The following is a 22,895-nucleotide window of genomic DNA, read 5'->3' as shown; positions in this document are numbered from 1 at the left end:
ATTATCTACACTGGAGACCACAGGTAGCGCTAACTTGAAAACAAATGTTAAATCAGGCAACTGGGTGAATTTTAGAATCACCTCTCAAGTCATTAGAGGTCAAGTATATGGGGACCTAGTGAAACTTCATGATGGTTATGTGTTATTTATTGCCCTCAAGTTCCTAAACGATGTCTCTTTGTTTTAAGATAATTTCAATATTGTGTGTATTCTTTGCTTTTACAATCACTTAAACAAATAAGAATGATTGATACTCATAGATTTCCAGTTATCAGCAACTCAAAAAAAATAAAATAAAATAAAAACCTGCCTGGTATTTTGCCTCCTGAGTCAAAGAGTGACAGATTCTCTTTTGCAGTTAATGAATGGCGTATCTTATCAACAGTATGCTAAATTAAGATTAGGATCAAAAGAGGCGATCTTTCTTATAGTTCATGATAGAGATTGGAAAAAAGCCAGATTCTAAGTTTCCAATTATTCATCTCCACCTCCACTGTTCTTGTATGTATCCACTAGTGATTGACATTGTCCCCTAACAGGGTTTCTAACCATCTGTCCAGCAACATGCTCCGCCCACCTATAGACAGATCTAAACTACAGAGTAGCTCCAGAGTAACCTTTAGAGTAACTGCTCTAAAATAGCTGTTCTCAGATAGTAGGGTGCATCAGAGTCTCCTGGAGGATTTTTAAAAACCAATGATTGAGCCCCTCCCCCCTGAGTTTCTGATTCCGCAGGTTTGGATAGGACCTGTGTATTTTCATTTCTAACAAATTTCCAGGGGGTGCTAATTGTACTGGCCCCTGAAACACACGTTCAGAATGACTCCTCTAAAACATAAGTCTGCCCATGTCGCTACTCTGCAAAAAATCCTTGAGTGGCTCCTCTTCCGCCACAGTTTCAGCTCCTTAACATGGGTCCCAGGGTCCATCATTACCTGGGTCTTCCCTAATTCTTACGTTTTCTCTCGCACTAATCCCCTGCCTCAAGTGGTGTGTTGATGCAGGTTTAAAATCTGGCTGTTCAGGGTGTGACACACACACACAGACACACAGACTTATCTCTGTATATGTATGTGTGTGGGCACACACATGCATTCAGACATTAGGTCATTTTACCGATATAAGCGATGTGTAAACACAATTTACAAATAATAATAACAACATATACAATAAACTGTCTTATAAATTCCATAAAACCAATTGATTTTTATAGAATGCTTTCGCTGATTTTTCACTGAACTCTGTTATCTGTAATCACGCAGTCTCTTGTCACTTATTCTTTTTTTTTTTCTTAATTTTTTAAAACAACGTAGATATAAAAAGTATTCTTAACACACAGGCTGGAGGAAACAGACTTCAAGCCAGACTTGGTCTCCAGGCTGTAGTTTGCCTATCCCTGGTCTAGACAATCAACAAAACAATAAATCAAACCCTGACTTATAGGATTTACCAATATCCATGGTGTAAATATCTCCGCTATGATGGATTTCAAACCATCAAACGGATGTCACTAAATATGGAATTGGGAAGAGATGCACTGTAGCAATCCAAGATAGTGTATTTCCACCACACAGATACAACAGAAGTAAAAAACCTCAAATACATATAGATAGATGCATAGAAAACCACATAGATAGATAGAGAGATAGAATAAAATAAAGTAACTAGGAATCAATGAATTTAGTACACTTTTAAAATACTTCGATGGATTATAAGTTTAAATAACTGGGTTTTTCATAATGGCTGTATTTACCAGCCAGCTTCCAAACTTCCTGAAAATCGACCAGCTGGCCTTCACGAGTCAGTACCAGCTGGCCCTCACACACCACTGCCGGACGATTGTTTCAAATCCCATAGATACCGGACTGTGACATTTCATGCCCCGTGCCCTGCACAGGGTCCTCTCTGACCTGGCCGGCCTTTTTCACCTTTCTCATCAAGCTAACCCTACTCTCCTTTCAAGACTTAGCAGTATCTCCTGCTGGAAGTCTTCCACCCTCATTCAAGGTTGAGCCAAGCACTCTCTGCCTGGGATCCCGCAGTGCCCAGTGCCGTTCTCCAAGGTAGCTTTCACCTCCTTGCTCTGCAGTGGGTGTTCCAGGCCTGACCCTGCTATTAGACTGTAAGCCTCTCCAACTCAGGGACTCTGCTTTAGTCACCTCTGACTGTTACTGCCTAGAAGAGAGCCTGGTATACAGTGGGAGCACAATATATGCTTCTTGAACTGAACTACTAGCAAAGATGGATAAATCTTGGCCGCTGGTCTTGCAAAACTTCTGACCAATACACAAGGACAGTTAGTTCTTTCCTGCTCTTTTGTAGAACTAACTGTCCTTGTGTATTGGTCAGAAGTCTGCGTAGGAATGAAGGTGCAAAACAAGAGCCTATCATGCAGATTTTCAATTTCTTTGGATTTTATTACTTATTTTATTAAGGTATAATTGACCTAAAATTTTATATTAATATAATTTCTGTATTTTCCATGACCTCGGCTAACTGAAGCTGAGTTTTGAAAAAAGAATTACTGAATGTAACCAAGAGACTAGATGGTGATACAGGAAAGCTACCAGAAAAAAAAAAAAAAGAAGTATTAAAAAGTAAAAAGGAGCCTTGCTGATTTTAAAATGCACACAATTAGCTGATGCCTTGCAAGGCGTTTCCCCAGGCTCAGAGCTCAGACTCTCTCCGTGGACACCCCCGTGGTTGGCTGACTGGGCTTAGAGCGAGGCGAAGAGAAGCCCCAGGGTAAGATCTGTCGGGGGCCCACATCTTCTCACTTGCTCTTTTGCTTCCTGATTTTCTTACTGATCACGAGCAAGGGGCTTGGGGGTCTGCAGGGAGAATCAACTCACCTCATAGTCGATGTCTAAGGCATCCGCCTCGCCCTTGGTCCGGAAGTGCTGTGTGTGGCGGTCCACAGTGAAGTTCACGTGCTTGCCGACCCGCTCGAGAAGGACGGAGTGCCAGTGCTGGTCATCGAGGAGGCTGCCCAGGGTGGCCGAGGGGGGGCTGCTGCTGAGCCGAGGTTTGCTGTCATCTGTGAAGGGGATGGAACACGGGATGGCTCTGTGCCCAAGGGCAGCCTGAAGCACTAGAACGTTCTGCTAGCAAGTCCAACTCTCTCTGTCCAAAGGTAAAGGATGATACCCTCTCTGCAGACCCAGAACCATGCTGGGCTTGGGAAGGAATACCAACCTTTTCCCACAGATTGCAGGACCAAAATCTCAAGTCAACTGATACACACACCCCCTTCTACACATGAAATGACATGTTTTCAGGACTTGTGCGATTAAATAATAAGAGAAACCATATCCTGATGGCCATATGAATAATATCGAAAATAGGACTTGTCACAGTTAGAAAGAATACATATTCTTTGCATGTGAATGGCTCTTGAAAGGAGAAAGTGAATCTTTAGCTGTGCTTTGGAGGAAGAGTGAACGCTGGAGAAGTAGAGGGAAGACCATGGCCCCAATGAGTTGGGCAAATTTGTGGGCAAAGGCAACGGGGAGGAAATAATCATTTTAGCTGCCATTTTCAAATGCCTACTCTATCAAGGGCACTTAAATAGGGATTTTATAACCTCCAAGTTTGATGCTCGAAGACAAAATGATTACTTGCATTTGACAAATTAGGAAACTGAGGTCCAGTGAGGGTAAGCATGCCTAGGTAGAGATGCAGCCAGCGTTCAAATCCAGGTCTCGACCCTTTTGACTGACCGCGGCAAGGGTCCTATGATTCACCCTAAACTGAGCTTGGAAGACACTCCTTGGGAGAATGTGAGAGATTCCGGTGGAGAGGTACATTTTTCAATCAAGTCTGCCCGTTTCCCCTCCTGTCTCTCCTCCAATTTGATGGACTTCCTGCCTGTATCCTTCTGTCAAAAAGATTACAGCTTTTTTTTTTTTTCTTTGTTCTTTTTTCCTGTAGAATGGCTCAGCCTTAGCAAAATGAACAGTTCAATACAACTAATTTTACTTACATGTAAACCTTCCAATTTTTTAATATTTTATGCGTTCGGTACCCTTAGTAACTGAAAGCTAAATGTCTCTCTCCTCTCTCCTAAGACAAGTTTTACAGAACAACCGCAGCAGCCTGCGCCATGGTGCGGCATTTAAGGGGCAGGAGCTGCCATTTCCACTGTAGGCTGTTCACTCCCACCTCCATTATGGCCCCAAGTCACTGCTTCCTGCATAAAATAACATTTTGTTGCTTCCTATGGGGGTTGGGGGGAGGCACCCAGATGATTGTAATTGAAAAATAAGAGCTGATGAGTTCATAGCTGCCTTTAATTGATTTATTCATTGACATATTGATTTGTTCCACATCTTCTGAGTTCTTAAAATGTGTCAAATTATGCAAATACATTAATAGATCTTTTTCTTTTTCTTTCTCCCTCACCTCTCTCTCCCTCCCTCCTTCCTTCCCTCTTTCCTTCTCTCTCTCCTCCTTTCCTTCTTCCTTCTTTCCTTCCTTCTTCCTTTCCTCCCTCCCTTCCTTCCTTCCTCCCTCCCTTCCTTTCATCCTTCCATCCATCTACAAAAAGGTGTGAATATCTACCTGTCTTGCCTACAGTGACAAATGATGTATACAGGAGATACAGAGTTAAAAGGCACACTTCCCTCTCTGAAAGTTCTAACGTGGAGACTCAATAAGTGAATTGATAAAAAGCATGCTGCTGGTACTAACAGCAGTTAATGCAGGGAGCCAAGGAAATGCAGGGTAGGGAGCTGTGGAGGCCACTTTACAAAGTGGTGCCAGGCCTGATATTTGGCCAGAACAAGGAGCATTGTTACCCAGCCGGGAGAAGCACATGCCAAGGCTGGGGGTCCAGGGGAACACCTAAAGGGATTCCACGCAGCACAGTACCATGACCACGTGGGGCTGGCTTATCCCACCCAGCACCAGTGTGCTACTGTGAGCTAGGTGACAGCCTGTGTTTCCTTTTAAGAAATGGGAGCCATTGGTGAATTAATAAGTCAGGGATTACTGACTCAGATTAACATTTTAAGAAGGTTATTTTGACAGCTGTATGGGAATTTGATGAGAAGGCAAGCCTGGCAGGAAAACTGGCAGTCATCTAGATGGGGGACGAGGGGCTTAGGTAAAAGAGAGCACAGGAGGATGGATTTTCAGCCAGTGAGAAGGTGTTGGCCTGTGGTGACCTGGCATGCCATTTGGATATTGGAGGTGGACATAGTAAAGGAAAGACTCACCTAGGGATGACTTTTAGTATGTTTGCTTGAGCAGGTAGGTGAAAAGTGGTACCAGTCAGAACAAAGAACACCAGTGTCTGTCTCTCTCCCCCACTTCTTCTACACACACACACACACACACACGCACACAACTTTTATTTATAAAATAAAACATGTCCAAAGGCTAATGATTGGTTGAAGGAAACAGTGTGCCTTATAAACTATTAATTCTAGGTAATAAGTCAAATAGATTTAATATCAGAGATTTCACTTGAAATTTGATGGGCACCTCCGACTTTTTTTCTTAAAAAGTAAAAAGGCATTTAACAATGATTCATTAATAATAAGTCCAAAACATTAAAGGTTTGAAACTGTAAAGCCACTGAAAGTCACAAAATGAAAAAGTAAAGGAATCACATCTTTTCCTCCCAATTATTTGTTCTTATGTGTTGTGTTGGGTGGATTTTAGTGATATGTTGATTTCTTTAATAGAGCCAATAAAGACAAGGATTAAATTAAGTATTTTAATATTTTTCTACACTATTATTCCTACTTCAAAAGAGAAATTTAATTTTGAATAGGTCAAACAGACTGTAATTTTTACTTGACTTTTTGGATAACGTAGTGAATCTTTCTTCTATCCTTGTCTGCATTTACTAACAGAAGTTTTGATTTTTTTTCTTTTCTTCTTACATTTTAGAATGAGTATGAGTATCTTTGATAATGGGAAAAACAAATAAACTTCATTAAAAACATAATCCTTAACCTGCATAGCTGGTTCATTGAAAAATATACGAGTGATGTGTAAATTATTGAATATCTCCTGCATTACAAGCATCGTTTTAACTAAAAAAATTGGTAGACATGAACTTATTTCACCAATCCTCTCCATTAATCATTCTATGCTAACACTCAGAAATCTTGTATGCACACAAATTGAGTGAAAGTTAGTCTGTTTAAACAATTGGATAAACAGGAAATTCTGCTATTCATTAAATAGGATGTTTTAAATTGTATCTACAGTAGGTGTTACCATGAAGAAAAAGATTACTCCTAGGAAAGGTTCCATTTTACCTAGAAATGTTCATTATTAGAAATTACAATAAAAACTTCATTCTCAAAAGATTATCAAACTCTTCATCCTGTAATACACATTTCAAGTTTTATCTCAGTGGCAATTATGGTTCAGCTACTAGTTTTAACTAGTTTCCAATTTACTAAGGCAAGATAAAAATTCCTACGGGCAATTGTGAAGGACAAAGACAATAAAAATATCTGGAAGCTATCTTTTAGGCCAGAAACACATTAGGGGGGAAAATACCTCTTATTACTAATTAAATAAAAACTTGCTTTCCTGTGGTTTGAGATATAATTAAAATGAAACAATGTAAATACTACTCAAGTCCCTAAAGCATATGGCAATTTTTATAGGAAGCTTGAAATGATTGCAAAATATTTCTAACTTGCTCTTCTCCCCCACCCCCATCCCCAACATACTGTGGATAAGCATGTCAAATTGTTCATCCTTGGAACTAACATTTTTCTGGCTAAGGGCAGGTATATTGCAGTGTTTTCACCCAAAGTCTTCTTTGATTAAATCTTGCTTGGTCTTAACAGTTTAAACATGGATGGCACTTTAACTTCCACAATCTGTGGATATCATATAGCCTAGCAAAAGGGAACAGAAACTTTCTTTTTTAAGATTGTATTTCAACAGAAAGTCACGTTGGAAAGGGCTTGATTTATTGTTGATGAGATAGGGGACCACTCACACGGAGGTCACCAATGCCTACCTCCACCCGATCTTCAGAACTAACCTTCCCACCTTAGTTGTTCAGGTTATCGATGTTGGTATTCACTTGTATTTTTAAGGTTCTCTTCTACTAAGTGAGGTAAGCATTTTACATAGGTTGTTTCCATTATTCCTGAACACAGCCTTACAAAAAGCTGCACCTCAAAGGAGCTACAAGACATACCTGAGGACACAAAGAATTAGGGTTACAACCAAGCTCTGACTCCAAAGCTAATGCTCTTACCACTACCCTTACTGGAAAAATTGATACTCCCACTCACCCTCATTTCTTATGTCCTGGTCATCTGCTTTCCACCATACATATGCATGAGCTTATATAGCTTAATCAGAATACCAAGGAAAGGATTTGATGCATTGGGAAGCCGAGAGCTGTAGAAAAGGAACATGGGGCAACCCTAAGAGGGAAGGGCACGATGTAGAAGGTGAAGGCAAATTTCACCTTTACAGGTTATCCAGGAGCATAAAGACCCTTGTTTAGCCGAATTCAGGGCTGATGAATGTCCTCCTAAGCACTCAAGTGAAGCCTTCCGAAGAAAATAGAAACTGACAGGACGCCATGCGATTGCAGTGGACTTGACCCTGAGATCAGAGCAAATCCTTATGTATCACAAAAGCAATGAAATACATCTTTCTTGTATTGTTAAAGTCGTTAAAAATTTTCTAAATTTTATTCAATAGAACATTCTCTAGATTTAGGAGTCATGGTTCAAGTCTGACTCCTAAGTTGTATCCATCTTCTGTGACTTTGTTATCTTAAAAAATGCTATCTTAATACAATTATGGTATGTGGTTTTGATGATACCTAATTATATATTTTTAGTTAATATTACAAAATTAGAAAGTAAATTACAATAATTATTTTACTAGGCCGGGACCTCCTTGAAAATCAGAACTGGTAAATTCAACTTTTAACCTCCAATGCATAGCTCAGTGCCTGGCTTAATGTACTCGTTCAGTGAATTCTTATTATAAGAATGACACAATTTATATAAAATGTGGCACAACTTATCCCACTGACACTTTGTCTGAAATGCCTGTGTTCCTTTCTTCTTTGTAATGAAATCTCCAGCTAACTCAAGGTGGATCCAGGAAGGCTTTCTGGACTCCTTTATCCTACTCTGGTCTCTCCATTCTCAAAATATAACACATGGATACCAACTTCCTGATATTTAATTTGTAATTGTTTCATGAAGGTTTATAACATTTTAATGATTAATGTCAGGAACTTGGGGTTCGATTGGAGAGTGTTCTAATCTTGGGTTTACGGCTATGCATCTACATGACCTATGTGGCCCGGGGCAACCTACTGGACATCACTGACCATCAGTTTCTCCATCTGTAAAATGGGTTTGGATATAGTTTGTAGGATTGCCATGTGATACAAATGAAATATATATGTAAAATGTCTAGCACAGTGCCTAAGTGAGGGCTCTCAAAAAATGGCAACGTTAAAAAACATCTTTCATAGTATTTAGTCCAAGTCCAGAAACACAATAAACGTTTTATGAATACATATGAGTTGGCTTATCAAAATGCTTGAATTTCAAAAAGCTAAAGTAAATGTTCATTGGACCCTCTGGAGAATGTACAGACTGTTCACTGATATCCCAAGCTATCTCAATGCGTTGGTTATGCAGTCAAATGCTTTGCCTCTGAACCCATACTTGGCCCCCCAAGGACAGTGTGCTCCACACGTGGTTATGCTATGCCGAGACTCTCGCTTTCCTACGACTGCCATATTACGCAAACATTATGCCTCAGTTCAAAGGCGCTGGACTCTTGTAAGGATGAATGACCTGCATGTGCTATTGATGTTTTATTTAGTTCTCACCACAATTCCCCAGTCATGTAATGCCTCCGCTCTTTGATTCTCCCACCTGCATATATGGGTTTGAGCTGTTGTAATTCTACAGAGGGCAAACTGCCACAGGTGATCTGAATGAGATGTGTAGCGTGGAAAGAGGAATCTTTATGAACCCCCTTATGGACTGAGAGAAGAAATCTCTCTCCCATTAGTAGCTCTAGAAATCTCACTGCTCTGCCCGAAGAAAGTAGTCAAACACCAAGTTCAACTGCAGCATTGAAATGATCTTTCCAAGTCAGCCTCCATAGGAGTAACTAGGTAATATGAATCAGAATATCGGCAAAAAGCATCACTTGTGAAGAACCACAGCACACTGTGTATACCTCCAAAGGCCATGGTACAGGTCATGCAGCTGTCCGTGGTACTGAACCTCTCTACTCAGCCTGAATTTCTGAATTGTAAAGTCACAGATTAGATACGGAACTGGAGAACTGTCACTAAAGGAAACACTGCTGCAGTGTCCACGTCAGCTGGGTAGAGAGAAACTTCCTCCCCTTCCTCCTTCATTGGCCATTGCCCCAGCACCATTTTGCAGCCCATTAATTTGGATTTTAGGATTCTGCCTCCCCCCCTTCCTCCTCTTGCTCTCTCTCTTTCTTCCTTTTTATTTCTTGATTCATTTCTTTAAAAAAAAGAGCTTGATCATGGATGGTATGAACTCTTTCCTCTTTGAAGGCTGTATGGCAACATGGGAAGAACATGAATTTTCTATCATATGTAAAAATTTTACATAAAGAGCTAAGGAAAACACTTGGAAAATATACAAAAATGTTAATAGAAGGATGACTGAGTTGTAGGATTTTGAGTGATTTTTCCCTTCTTTATAGAGTGTTTTTTTTTTTCCTTCAAGTTTTCTAAAACTGACATATATTTTATAATCTGAAAGTAAGTTTAAAAACTGGTAAATATAACTGGATTTTAATTGTGGCTATGCTAATTTCTGGCTGTGTAATTTGAACAGGTGATATATCCTCCTTCAGCCTAATATTCCACATGGGTAAATTGGAACTAATGTTTATGTACCTAATAGGGCTGCTCTGAGGATTGGATAGGATACTGGCACATTGTGGGTATTCTGCAAATATCATAGGGGGGGGAGTAGCTCAGGCTTGGGAGTCAGCAAGCCAAATGAGAATAATGTATATTTGTGTCAGGCTCTGATATGTGAGATGAAAACCACTTTTTCCAATGTACTCAATTTGCCTCAAGTACCTACTTCAGGCTGGTGCTCTCCTAGTTTCCGGAGCTACAGTTATGAAGAAAGTGTTATCTTGCCCTTGTGGAACGTATGTTACAGATTTTCTCTTATGGGCAAATCAAAACGATTATCATTCCCCCTTTCCCCTTAACTTAGTGCTTCCAGAAATCTGCTGGCTGTAACAGAGTTACACAGAGCTAAAGTACTAATATATGTCAGCATCTCTCTAGAGAAGGAACATAGAAATCTGTGCTATTTAACAGGTATCCTAGGTGACTGCTTAAAAGAGATAAGTACAGGAAACAGTCATGGTAAACGGATGGAAATGAGTAAAATCCATAAGCAGATGAAAAGATGAAGAAATTCCAAACTCTGCAGAAAACAGACTAAAGGAGATTTTCCATTATCGCCACCACAGTTAGAAATATGGGGCAGATGGAATCTGGAAAGAGAGAATTATTCTGCCTTCTTTATATCGCAGCATGAAGCGGGTCTTCTTTACCTTAAAATACCCATTTCTTTCCAGGAAGACCCGCATAGCACAGGGTGTGGGACATTCAGATATTGTTGGTTGAATGACGAGTAATATTAAGAGCTTCACCGTGTTTATATACTGACAAAGAAAATTCATTTTGAATATTTTTAGCTTTCATGTTCATGCCCTGGAAGATAGTTATTAATAACTCCAGGTTAGAAATAAGTAAACTGAGGCTTGGGGATTATGAACTTTCCCCATAATAAATAGCTAGCACCTGTCTCCAATTAAAATAAAATCTGTCACATGAGCACACCTCTTCCTTTCCATCCTGCTTTACTGTGTGTGAAGCTGGTGTACCTTATTGGGTTATGGATGTTGGAGCAGAGCTTTGGAGTGGTAATGGCACATTGGAATTGGGAATCCAAATGGCAGTCACTGACAGATTCAGTGTTACCTGCTTTACTATTGACAAGTCATAATAACTTTATCCACAACCCACAATGCTCTGTGAACCACTTGTAACTGGGTGTGTGTGTGTTCGGGGGGTTACTCCATCCATTCTCCTTTCACAAAAATTGAAGGCCAGTTAACAGACTGATATATTTCTGCCGAATATTTATATGCCCACCCTTCATAGAATTCACTGATACATTTCTTCTTTAGGTAAGTGAGCAAAACCGATTATGTTACTAGCAAATCCTCTTATTGCTCTCCTCTGAGTGAGACTCTCCTTCGAAAGATGCTTTTGCTAAATATTTAATTTAGTGCATTAGTTATCAATTTTATGAGTTAAAACTTGGGATCCAGAGGTTCTCCCTACTACCCGTGCCAATACTCACCATGAGGCTAAGGAGATGCTCAGAAATGCCTCAAAATAAGGGTCTACATTGTTTGGCTTTGGGGATGAGTTCACAATAATCTTCATTTTTATGCTAATTACTAAAATAATTGATTACTAAATAATAATTACTAAAAGATAAAACCTATCAGTGATTTTTCCAGTCTTTCATCCAACTTGAGCTTACAAACTGAATTCTGCCATGACTTTCCATCTTTACTACTTGATAGGGAATACTTGGTGATGGGTGATAATTCTCTTCCACAAATATACTCTCCACCCCTTCCGCTAAAACTAATACATTTTCAATGGGAGGAAGGGACTCACTCTTATAAAAAATGGTCACTTTCTTTTTCATCAGACTAAACCTTTGTCCTGGTTTCTTTTTCTCCAGTAGAGCTTTTTTGGTTTGCCTTTTCATCTTTGGGAACTCTGTTCCCTGCCTTCTGCACTTGGCTCATACTTCCTTCCAAAGCACCTTTCACATAAAGGAGGCTGACCCTCTCCCTTTCTTCCCCTGGGATAGGAAGTTGATTACAAAGAAATGCAGAGCTGCCAGTAGTGAGGCAGGGATGATGGATGCCAGCCTACAGCGGAAGCCTGAGTCCTAAACACAGAGAAGGCAGGAGGGTATTCTCTACTAAATTAGCTGGCACTTGGCAAATCTAGGGCTCACCCTGGCACAGCCCGGACACTTAAAGAAAACAGTATTTCCCTTAATAAGACATGGGAATGCCCAGAAACTTAGATGCCATACATATGACCCCCTTATTCCCCCACAAAAAAACAAAAACAAATGAAAACAAAAAACAAACAAACAAACCAGGAAAGATATTAAAATGTTTTTCCTCCATTTTCCCCCGGAACTTAACTTTCATAAATGTAACAATTACAATAGACTGTGAGCAAAAGCCTCATTATAATACGTGTGTGTGTGTGTGTGTGTGTGTGTGTGTGTGTGTGTACGCGTGTGTGTTTAAACTTGCTCAAGCTAAAGTTCATTACTAAAAAAAGAGAAATATGTAGAGAAAGAAAGAAAGATGAAAGAAAGAGAAAGAAAGAAAGAAAGAAAGGAAGAAAAAGGAAGAGCAAGAAAAAGAAAGAACAAACAATTAGCTTGTAGCTCTCCCTACCTACCAAAATTACCTTGTTTAAAGAATGCTGTTTATGGCTTAAACATGGTATTTTTCTTCTCCAACCTGCATAAGGAAAATATGTCACTTAGACTGTGATCCAGGAACTTCTAACTGATACACTAGGAGGATAAGGAATGCTGACCTGCTGCAAAAGGATTTCCCCGTAGCCTGACATGGGCAGGGACCTACCCAAGTTGAGGTGCAGGGCAAGCCTCCCCTTCTGGAGCTCCAGGGTGATGTGGTCCCCGCGCTGTCCTTCTCCGTGGAACAGGACCCCATCTCCCTGCATGCTCTTAAACTTCAGGGAGATCACATCTTTGAGAGTACTCATCAGTTTCTGATTGAACCTGTACAGAAGGGAGCTTCGGCCATCAAAGTCGGCGATGTCTGATTCTAGGCACAAAGAGAGAGGGGGAGAAAAATCAGAGTACATCCTCAGAATTGCTTTTCCTTCTTTCCCATCTTAGTTGTCCAATTAATAGAAATGTTCCTGACGTCTATAAGGTACCGACTCACTGGGAAACATAGAGTCTAGACCCAATCTAATTAGATTCAGGGGAAATATTCATTTACAAGCAGCCATCACACAGTCAGAGTGAACTGATCATTAGCTGAGAAGTAAAAGCTCTCATTAGTGCTGTCAGCTTTTGCTTGAAGGGACAGGGTGCGAATACCACAGGTACCTTTGTCAAGCTCTATTGTGTCAAATGCCTGGTTGTAATAATCTCTCATGATTTATCCTCCTTAATAATTTGCTTCTGATAGTTGGAGTCACTTTAATCCCATCGTCTCAGGCTCAAGGTTGGAGATGAAATATATAGCTTATTATTTCAGCTCTGAATAGTACTGTCTTCCTAGATCTGCACTGAGAAGGATTCTGAGGTTCCCTTTTGGTTCAATGGAAAAGAATATGCAGTAAAAGAAGACTTACTATTTGAACAGAGAGGGCAAATATCTTGCATCCTTCTCATGACTGCCTTATCTTGTGCTGATGGTATCTATCATTTTCGTTTTCACATACAAAAATGTTCATTCGTTATTGTGAAAGCAAAAAGAGAAGGCCCGGTAATCATAATTTAGATAAGCTTATGTAGTAGATGTGTATAAACATATCTGAAAATTGTAGGCCGAAAAGCTAATAAGGATTTTCTTTTTCTTTTTGAATGATGCATAATTGACCTACAACGTTATATTAGCTTCAAGTGTACAGCATAATTATTAGATATTTGTATATATTTTAAGATGATCACTGCAAAAAAGTGTAGTTAACGTTTGTCACCATACATAGTTATAGAATTTTATTTCTTGTGATGAGAACTTTTAAGATCTAGTCTCTTAGCAACTTTCAAATATGAGGAGTCTCGCCTCACCAAAGAATATCTACCGATGACAAATAAGTATCTGAAAAGATGCTCCACGTCACATGTCACCAGGGAAATGCAAATTAAAATAATGAGATGCTGTTAACTGCACACCTATTAGAATGGTCTAACTCTGGAACACTGACACCACCAAGTGCTGGTGAGGATGTGGGGCAACAGGAACTCTGCTTCATTGCCGGTGGGAATGCGAGATGGTACAGCCAATGGAAGACAGTTCGGTGGTTTCTTACAAAACTAAGTGTACTCTTACCATACTATCCAGCAACCTAGCTCCTTGGTATTTACTCAAAGGAGCTGAAAACTCACGTCCACACAAAAACCTGCACGCAGATGTTTATAGCAGCTTCATTCATAATTGCCAAATACCAGAAGCAACCAAGATGTCCTTCAGCAGGTGAATGGATAACTAAACGATGGTACACTGAGACACTGGAATATTATACAACACTAAAAAGAAATGAACTATCAAGCCATGAAAAAAAGAAAAGAAAAAAAAAAACTTAAGTCCATATCACTTAGTGAAAAAAGCCAATCTGAAAAGTCTACTGTATGAGTCCAACTATATGACATTCTAGAAAAAGCAAAACTATGGGACAGTAAAAAGATCAGTGGAGGCCAGGGGTTAATGGGAGGGAAAAATAAATTGGCACAGCATAGAGCATTTCTAGGGCACTGAAAATACTCTATGATACTATAATGATGGATACATGTTATTATACAGTTGTCTAAACTCACAGAATATACAACTACAATAGTGAACCATAATGTAAACTATGGGCTTTGGGTGATTACAATTTGTCAACGTAGGTTCATCAATTGTAATAAATGTACCACTCTGATGGGGGTCGCTGATAATTGGGGAGGGGAACTTGCATTTTGGGGAGCTGGGGGTATATGGGAAATCCCTGTACCTTCCTTTTTATTTTGCTGTGAATCTAAACTGCTCTAAAAAATAGCCTTTAAAATAAATTAATAGTGACTCTATCTAGGAGGTGTCATTATAGGTTATTTTTACATTACTTTTCCTAGTTTTTCATCATAAAAAGTTTTACAAAAAACTTTTATTACTTTTATAATAGAAAAACGTTAAGGCTATTTAATTATAGCTTAAAACAGATTCATTATATACCATCTTATGTGGGTGGGATGGTGGCGAATGGGTGTGTGGGGGGGTGAAATTATTCTTATTTGAAATCAAGTACTTGGGATAACTCAATTTTTTATTATTCACCAAGCAATTAAAATCCTCACTTTGAACATACACAGTGATAAATTAAGGGGTTTTTTTTTTGACTAAGCATATAGAAACATCCTTTGGAAAGCTGAAATTTTGAAATGAAAATAAAAATGAAATCATACTTTTCCTGTAATTAATTTAAAAATACCATTTCACAATTTATTCCTCTGGAATAAAGTGGTTCTAACCAAAAGCTTGCTGATGACTCCCGAGACCCTAAAATGAAACAGTCCAGGTACAGAGGGATTTTCACAAATCCCCCGCTCTCTCAGACTCTCCCCATATCACCCCACCCATGTTCCTGCCTCTGTCCTCTGAACCAGACTCTACGAAAACCAAATGGAGGCTACAGATAGCAAGCCGGCATCCATCATAGAATAATGAGGATCGTAATGCAGGTAAGATCACGGATGTTAAGCTGTGATGGTCATAACTTGTTAACTGTGTTGCTTTGGCATCTCTACATCCCTAAGCCTTGACTTCCTCATCTATAAAGTGGGGTAATTACACCCTTCAGAGAAGACTGCTGTGAGCATTAAATGTGCTTATCCATACAAAGTGACAATTTGTACAAAGGGATGCCATCATGTCTGTCACGTTATTTGTGTTAAACCAATAACAGATAGTAGGAGTATTAGTAGTGTTTAGGATACATGGAGGACTTTGCATTCCACCCCAGTGTTGGCACCCCACTTTCTCACCCAAAATAATGCTATTTCACTTTTTGATTCAACAGTTTACTGCCCAGGCAATGCAAGCTGGCTCCAAGTTTCCTGTTCTGCCATATTTCAGCTTCTCAAACTCTACTTGAAATTCTTTGGGTGCAGGGTCTGCACCTGTATCTTCATGGTCTCCTCTGATGCCTCCCCTCTGGCTCTACACCAGACTCTGGGTTACGAACTGGGTCCTTAGGAGCTTTAGTGCTGAGTGAGGGAGCATGGCATATACAGTTGGCGGGCCGTGACACTAATATGTTGTGAGCTAAAATAGAAGGGAGCACCCAGTGCTATGGGAACAGTTTAAAGCTCAAACACTGTATATGACTATGAAAGTGAGGTGAGTTCTGACATAAATAAGCATGGAATCTTGAGTTACTGCTGACAAGAGACGCCCTGATCTGGTTGTCTCGGTCTGCAGCACCCAGACACTCCACTCCAAGACCCTATCTCCTCTCTCTCCAATCCATCCCAGCATTCATGATCTTCATTTCAATCCCTCTGATGTCTAGCTGATGTAGGGACTTAATCGATGCCATAAGCAGTGATGACATAGGTTACCTCTAAGAAAACACAGCTCCATGTTGCCATGAGATCTTAAGGAAACTGAGCCAATCAATAGGATGGGAAAAAAAATATATTGTTGAAGTCTCACAGACCCGGGTTTCAACTCTGGTATTGCTATTTACTAGCTGGGGGACTTGAGGCAACCTTCTTGACTTCTCCGAGTTTCAGTATCCTATCCGTATAATAGAGCTAAGAGAAACCTACCCTAAAAGCCATTATGAGAATTACAGAAATCATACCTGGAAATGAATAGTCACTCAATAACATCCCATTCCCTCATTCCATCATTAATCCAAAGATATTACTACAGTGGTAAAGATTTGAAGCATGATGTAAAGATGGTATCAAGAACATGGTATAAAGGAAATCTGTTTGAGCCTGGGGTTCAGTATCCCTCACATTGCATTGAGCAGGCATTCCTCCAAGCCTTCATCACTTTCCATATTCTTAAAATAGCCCCACAACTGCCCTCCCGGATTCAACTTTTGCAGCCTCCCTCTGACCCATTCTGTCATGTTCACATCACCTTTGCTAAAGCCCTTCAGGAAACTCAATGCACTAAGAATTCAATTCAATCTGTCTGTCCTCCTTCCACACCTCATCCTCTACTTCTCTCCCCAACCCTCATCCCACCCCAAGCATGCTGTATTTTCAGTGTGTATCTATGTGTCTGTCATACTCATATACATAAGTGTGTATGGGGGGGCGGTTAGGACAACATGTACAGAGCACACACCACGAGCCCTGTAATTCTCTAAATGTTTTTTGTGCATGAACTTATTTAATCCTATCAATCACTTATCATAATAAGGAAGAACAAATCTGACTCCCTATTAGATCTGTTTCTTTTACCTTTGCATTCTATTGCTTTTGTTTTAAAAATGTTGCCTATAGGCTGAAATAAACAGGATAGCCCATTTTCAAGACTCTGACCTTCAACGGTGTAACACTTTCTCATTCATATAAAGATAAAAAGTTGCAGAATAGAGAATAGCATTTGTCTTGTTGGAGGTTTACAGGAACATCATGACCTGACCTATGCGGACAGCTGCAAGAACAAAGGATTCAAACACCAAGAAGTTTTCAACAACCAACCATGCCCCCTCCCACGCCTGGGCTTTATAAATGCTTTGCTGAAACCCTGAGGGGAGTTTGGGAGTTGGGGGCACGAGCCACCCGTTCTCCTTGCTTGGCCCTGCAATAAACTTTTCTCTGCTCCCAACTCTGACGTTTCAGTTTGTTTGGCCTCACTGTACGTTGAGCACATGAACTTACGTTCTTACGTTTGGTAACGCTATGAGGAATGCGCTGTTTTTATTATTGCTATTTTACAAATAAGGACACTATGGCAAAAGGAGTACACAGTTTGCAAATGGCTGAGCCGGGAATCCAACCCATCGCATGGGACTTAGCCAAGTTTTGAGTGTGCTGAACACCTTCCCAAGAGCCACTCCTCTCTGGTTGGTCCTCTAACACCCAGCTCATCAGTCTAGTGCTGGGCCCTCTCCCTAACAGCTTCCTCCCATGAGTTCGTCTCCCACTAAGCCCCCTGCCACTCCCTCAATAATTCACCTCCCAACCAGCTTTTGATACTTGGTCGTTTTCCAGCTCCCCAGCAGGACAGTGCATCCCTTGAGAAGAGGGTTTCAATGTGTATTAATCTCATTAATTCAGAGCTGAGCACTTCCTGTGAAATGACTTAGTGACCTAGTGCAGTACCTGTGTCTGAGGGCGATGCTGCCAATGGTCCCCTGACTTCCTCTCCCATGACCCCCCCACCCCACACCCTACAAGAGCCAGGTTGCCTATCCACACTCAAAGAGTTCATTTCTCTGGAGGCATGCACTCAGCCACTGGGGACACGATTCCTGAGTTATTCACAGATGCTCATGACAGCAGAGAAGAGAGGCTATCTTTAGAGAGCTCAGAAGGGTGGCAGCTTTCCTCCTAACACCACTGAAGGCCAGTGAGAGAAACACTTTGCCAATCTAAGAGAACTCAGACAAATACCCTGGACCTTTGCAATATTAATTAAGTCACACGCAAAATTCATCAGCCATTTCACAGATGGAGAAACGGTGTAAAAAATGTGTTTAACAAGGATTAAAGTTTTCCCCCACTGAATACTTTGTTATTCCCCCAGACACAGGAGCTATTTGAAGTACTCAGATTCCAAACTTGGCTACAGCAGATTTTAAATGATGGCAATAAGGTACCATATTTTTATAGTATCGCTCTTAAGAAAAACAATTCTATCATATGCTGGGTTTTCCTCATTAGATATTATCATAACCCCTTTGTCCTGATCCTCTCCTTGGGTACTTAATTTGCAGCATGGGGTCTGGTTATGGAGATCCACATCTTCAGTAACGTTTTACATGCATCTTGAAACAAGATTCTCTTTAACAATATGAAAAAGAAACAGGAAAAAAATGAAGAAGGTGTTGCAAGGTGTATAAAGGTTCAAGAAGGATCCTATTGGCAAATGAAGAAGTGTGTGATCATCTCAGAATATAGTTTTAAGGGCACCAAGAAAATAACTGACAAAACTAAATATATCCTCTGCATTCTCTATCACAGCTTTTCTAAACCACTCGTACAGATTTCTTCCTTTGGATTAAGCATTCTCTAGGGAAAAAGAAACTAATTAACATATTTTTGCCTAATTTAAAGTTCTTCTTAACAGCCTTGGAGGTCCATATTGTTCCCCATTTGTAAAAAGGAGAAGCCCAAGCTCGGGAAGATTATGTACCTTGCCCAAAGGCGTACACACGATAATGAGTTTTTTGACACTGAAGCCCTAAATGTTTCCTCATGAGAAAATGGGGGGTTGGTGTGAAGATTACACGAGATGAGCACCTCGTGGACGGGGGGACTCTGCATGCCTCTGTCCAGGGAGAATCAGGCATGCCTGGGGAGTGTGTATAAGGAAGAAAATTCCCATTTAAGGAAAGATAATGTTGAATGGAAGCTTCCTTTTCCTTACAAGTTGATATTAATTTCCTTGTGGCCCCTGCTCTTTGCACTTGCTCTTATACTCACAGACCCAGTTCAATCAGAGCAGTAGCTCTCAACTTCTTTAGGGTAGACATGCAATGCCCTCCCTGCCCTCATGACCTCCACTAAGCTCAAACCCCCTATCCTGGTCGATTTCCACCCGGACATTCTCGTATCTGAGCCTCTATGGAGCTCCCTCCACATGGCATGGTCGGTGGTCAGCACAGGTGCACAGCAGTGAACTCAGTGGAGGTCCCTGGTCTCAAGGGCTAAGCTGGAGACAGCACCACACGATTACACAGCCCTGGGGAGAGATGAGTACTGGTTGCTGGAGGAGCCCAAAGGAGGATGCCTAACCCCTCCAGGAGGGCATAATGCATCGCCTAAGTCCTGAGGGATGCGCGGAGGTTAGGCAGGTAAGGTGTGCAGAAAGGGCGTTGCCAGCAGAGGGAAGCAGCCTGCTGTTCCTGAAGATGAGATTTCAGATCCACAAGGAGTCTGACTTGCTGGACCAGCGATTCTAGAAGTGTGCTCTCTGCACCCTTGTTATCCCCAGGGAGCTGGTTAGAAGTACAGGATTTAGGACGTCACCACAGACCTAGAAATCAGAAACTCTGGGCTTGGAACCCAGCCATCTGCATGTGGTCAAGCCCTCTAGGTGATTCTGATACTCAGTGAGGTTTGAGAACCTCTCTGGTAAAAGAAAGCCAGGTCAGTGGGGAGTCAGGAGGCTGGGGAGAGAGTCAGGGGTTTGTAATGGAGGATCCTATTAACAACAAAATAAGGAGTTTTAACGGGACACTGAGATGAATGGAGAAATAACTGTCAAGGTATTTAAAGTAGGGAAAGTGCATGGCCAGTTTGGGTTTTGAGAAAATAACTCTGGATTTTAGAAAGTTCTTCCGTATTATTTATTTGGTCAGTGCACATTCCAATCCTGGCTACCCAAACCTCTCCTTCTCAGTGGAATTACCTGATTTTGTCGTCTCCTGCCAAGGTGACAAAGCCCTAATGTGGTCTTTTGGGTGTTCTTTTTTCCTTTTTCCTGCCCTTGATACATGGTGACCACTCACCAGAGTTCCTTTTTTTTTTATTTCCAAACATATAATGCCAGCCAGAACACAGCTGTTAGATATTTGCTTCCTGAAGTGGACCATTTCTCCCTCTTTCTCAAAATCGACTTTTAGAATCTCATTATAATGAACTCAATCTGTGGTTTGATAAGATGGTCATACATTGGCAGATTGCACTAGAATATTGAGGTTAGGTAGATTGTAAACCCAAGGAGTCTTCAGGATAAGGGCAGGTCCTCCAGCTCACAAACCTCTCCCTTTAGATCAAGATAAATCCAGCACACACTCCCTCCATCCCAGCAGTACTGAGAAATGTCAGTACTTGGCTGACTTCCCACTGGGCCCATAATTGCTGACCCAGCTGTCATAGCTTCTCGTCTGAGAAAGACAGAGTTCTGGAGGCATATTCTGGCATATTTGATGGATGTTGGTAGCTTGTCAACAAACTAGCTAAAAAAAAGGGCTCCACTGAATAAAAGACTCTGAGCTTGAATCCCCAAGTGAGCTGAAAAAGGCTCTCGTGTGTGTTCGTGACACGAAGTCTGTTTTCTCACAGGAAGGAAAGCTGGAGCTCTAAGTTGACAAGAGAAACCATCGATTCATCTTGAGAAAATCAGTGCCTTTCATTCTGGGGCTGTTTGCAGTAAACACGATTTTCTATACAATTACAGTGCAAAGCTTATCTCATGATACGTTATATAAGAAAAGTGATTATTATCCAGACCATACACTTGCACTGAACACTTGAGGGCTTTGATTAGCAATCCACAGACCACAGAGGTTTCCAGAGTCAACTCAAATTTACAGAGATCCTTCACCAGCTCTGTGACTTTTCCAGGCCTTATCAGAGGCCCATGATAACCTCAGATGAACTGTGAAAAAAATGTAAGTTTCCAAACTAACTATGACAACTCCTAAGAATAGCTTTTCTTACAGAATTTCTGATGTGTCTGTGCATGAGAGCAGTTTGGAAAAACAGAATAGGTCTTAAGAAGACAACATAAAGAACAGTCGTAGTACAAAAAACAAAATCTAAACTCTAAATTCTAATCCTAACTTTAGCAGATAGACTTTTTGCTCTGACAGTCACATTTGCCTTCTTAAAACGTCTAGGTTTTTTGGCGATCTTATACTTGTAGACACCTCTTGTAATAGAGAAGAATAAATCTGACTCCATATTGGATCTGTTTCTTTTACTTTAAACTTTGTACTCTATTGCTTTTGCTACAAATGAATCACTAAAGAGATGTTACTGATAGCTTAAAGTATACACGATGGCCCATGCCCGGGAACCCTGCCTCCTGTGTCTGAGCTGAAGCTAAAATACATGTATTTAAGCTCACAGGAAACATCCTGACCAGGCCCACTTGTGAATGGCTGCAGGAAGGAAGAAATTAACCCAGTCCCTCTGGAGTCTGGCTGGAACTAGGAAATATTTGCAACAACTTACTGCCTTTTTGCTTTACCGCCTCACCTCCCCCTCTTAAAGAAACTAGCATCCAAACCTGGGCAAGATGGTTCTTTGGGACACGAGTCCAACATCTTCTTGGTCTGTTGTCTTTCCGAATAAAGTTGCTCTTCCTTGTCCCAACACCTCATCTCTCGATCTATTGGCCTGTCGTGCAGTGAGCAGTATGAGCTTGGACTCAGTAACACTCTGAGCACACCTAAAATGTGCAGTTCCACCGAGCTCTTCACTAACTACAAGACTAAGCCAAATGAATGTATTTATTTTAGGCAACTTCTGAAGCAGTAGAAATCTTTCCATTTGTTTATTCTCAAGTGCATTGGCAGTTATTGGGTATATTCTATACTCTTTCTGGTCACTGTGCTGAACTGTGAGATGCAAAATCATTGTGACATGGGCTGTCCCATTCAGGAACTCAGACCCAGTAACACTGAAAAGGCAAATGAATCTCCCTGCTGGTATAGTATGCAATAAAGGGAAGCGTAATTATACCTACAACTTATTACCCAAAGAGGGGGCTTGGGAGAGTGAAAAGGGGCGCAGATAACAAAACTGAGATGACAAGCATGGACTGAAATAATATGCAGCAGGCGGGGACGTATGGTCACCCCAAGGTGCAGACAGGTTAACAGAAGGCTTCAGCGGGGGAGTGGTAATGTCTCATAAATCCTGTTCACAAGTTCACAGAAGGAATGATCAAGGCAAAGGCTGCTACAGAGCAGCTTACCCTTGTGAAAAGAGCGTAATTCAATTACGAACTGCTCCTTTGCTTCACATGATCCTCAGTGATCTTCAGCCACAACACACTATAATAGTGAAGAACAAATCTGACTCCATATTACGTCTATTTCTTTTATTTTAACCTTTGTATTCTATTGCTTTCGCTTCAAGTGAAGAATGTCGTCTACAGCCTGAAATATACAGGACAGCCCA

General features: G+C 40.8%; 2 protein-coding genes and 1 long non-coding RNA gene across 3 annotated transcripts in view; 2 read left to right on the top strand and 1 right to left on the bottom strand.

Moving 5' to 3' along the window:
* Nucleotides 1–22,895, bottom strand: part of CNTNAP5 (contactin associated protein family member 5) — an 862,652-nt gene that overhangs the window by 437,671 nt on the left and 402,086 nt on the right. Inside the window, exons 5-6 of the mRNA XM_082397815.1 lie at nucleotides 12,712–12,915; nucleotides 2,853–3,037 (exon numbers count right to left, since the gene is read on the bottom strand). Of these exons, the coding sequence (XP_082253941.1) occupies nucleotides 2,853–3,037; nucleotides 12,712–12,915 (389 nt within the window). The remainder of the gene's footprint in view (nucleotides 1–2,852; nucleotides 3,038–12,711; nucleotides 12,916–22,895) is intronic.
* The window catches only part of LOC309631478, a 571,739-nt gene that overhangs the window by 247,467 nt on the left and 301,377 nt on the right, over nucleotides 1–22,895 (top strand). The window lies entirely within an intron of this gene.
* LOC309631460 (uncharacterized protein) overlaps nucleotides 1–22,895 on the top strand; it is a 166,246-nt gene that overhangs the window by 36,347 nt on the left and 107,004 nt on the right. The gene's annotated exons all lie outside the window — the stretch shown is intronic.

Source organism: Balaenoptera borealis (genome assembly GCF_965194805.1).
Source record: "Balaenoptera borealis genome assembly, chromosome: 6".
NCBI classification, from domain to species: domain Eukaryota; kingdom Metazoa; phylum Chordata; class Mammalia; order Artiodactyla; family Balaenopteridae; genus Balaenoptera; species Balaenoptera borealis.
Note: the sequence above shows the minus strand (reverse complement) of the source record. Positions and strands in the feature narration are given on the sequence as shown.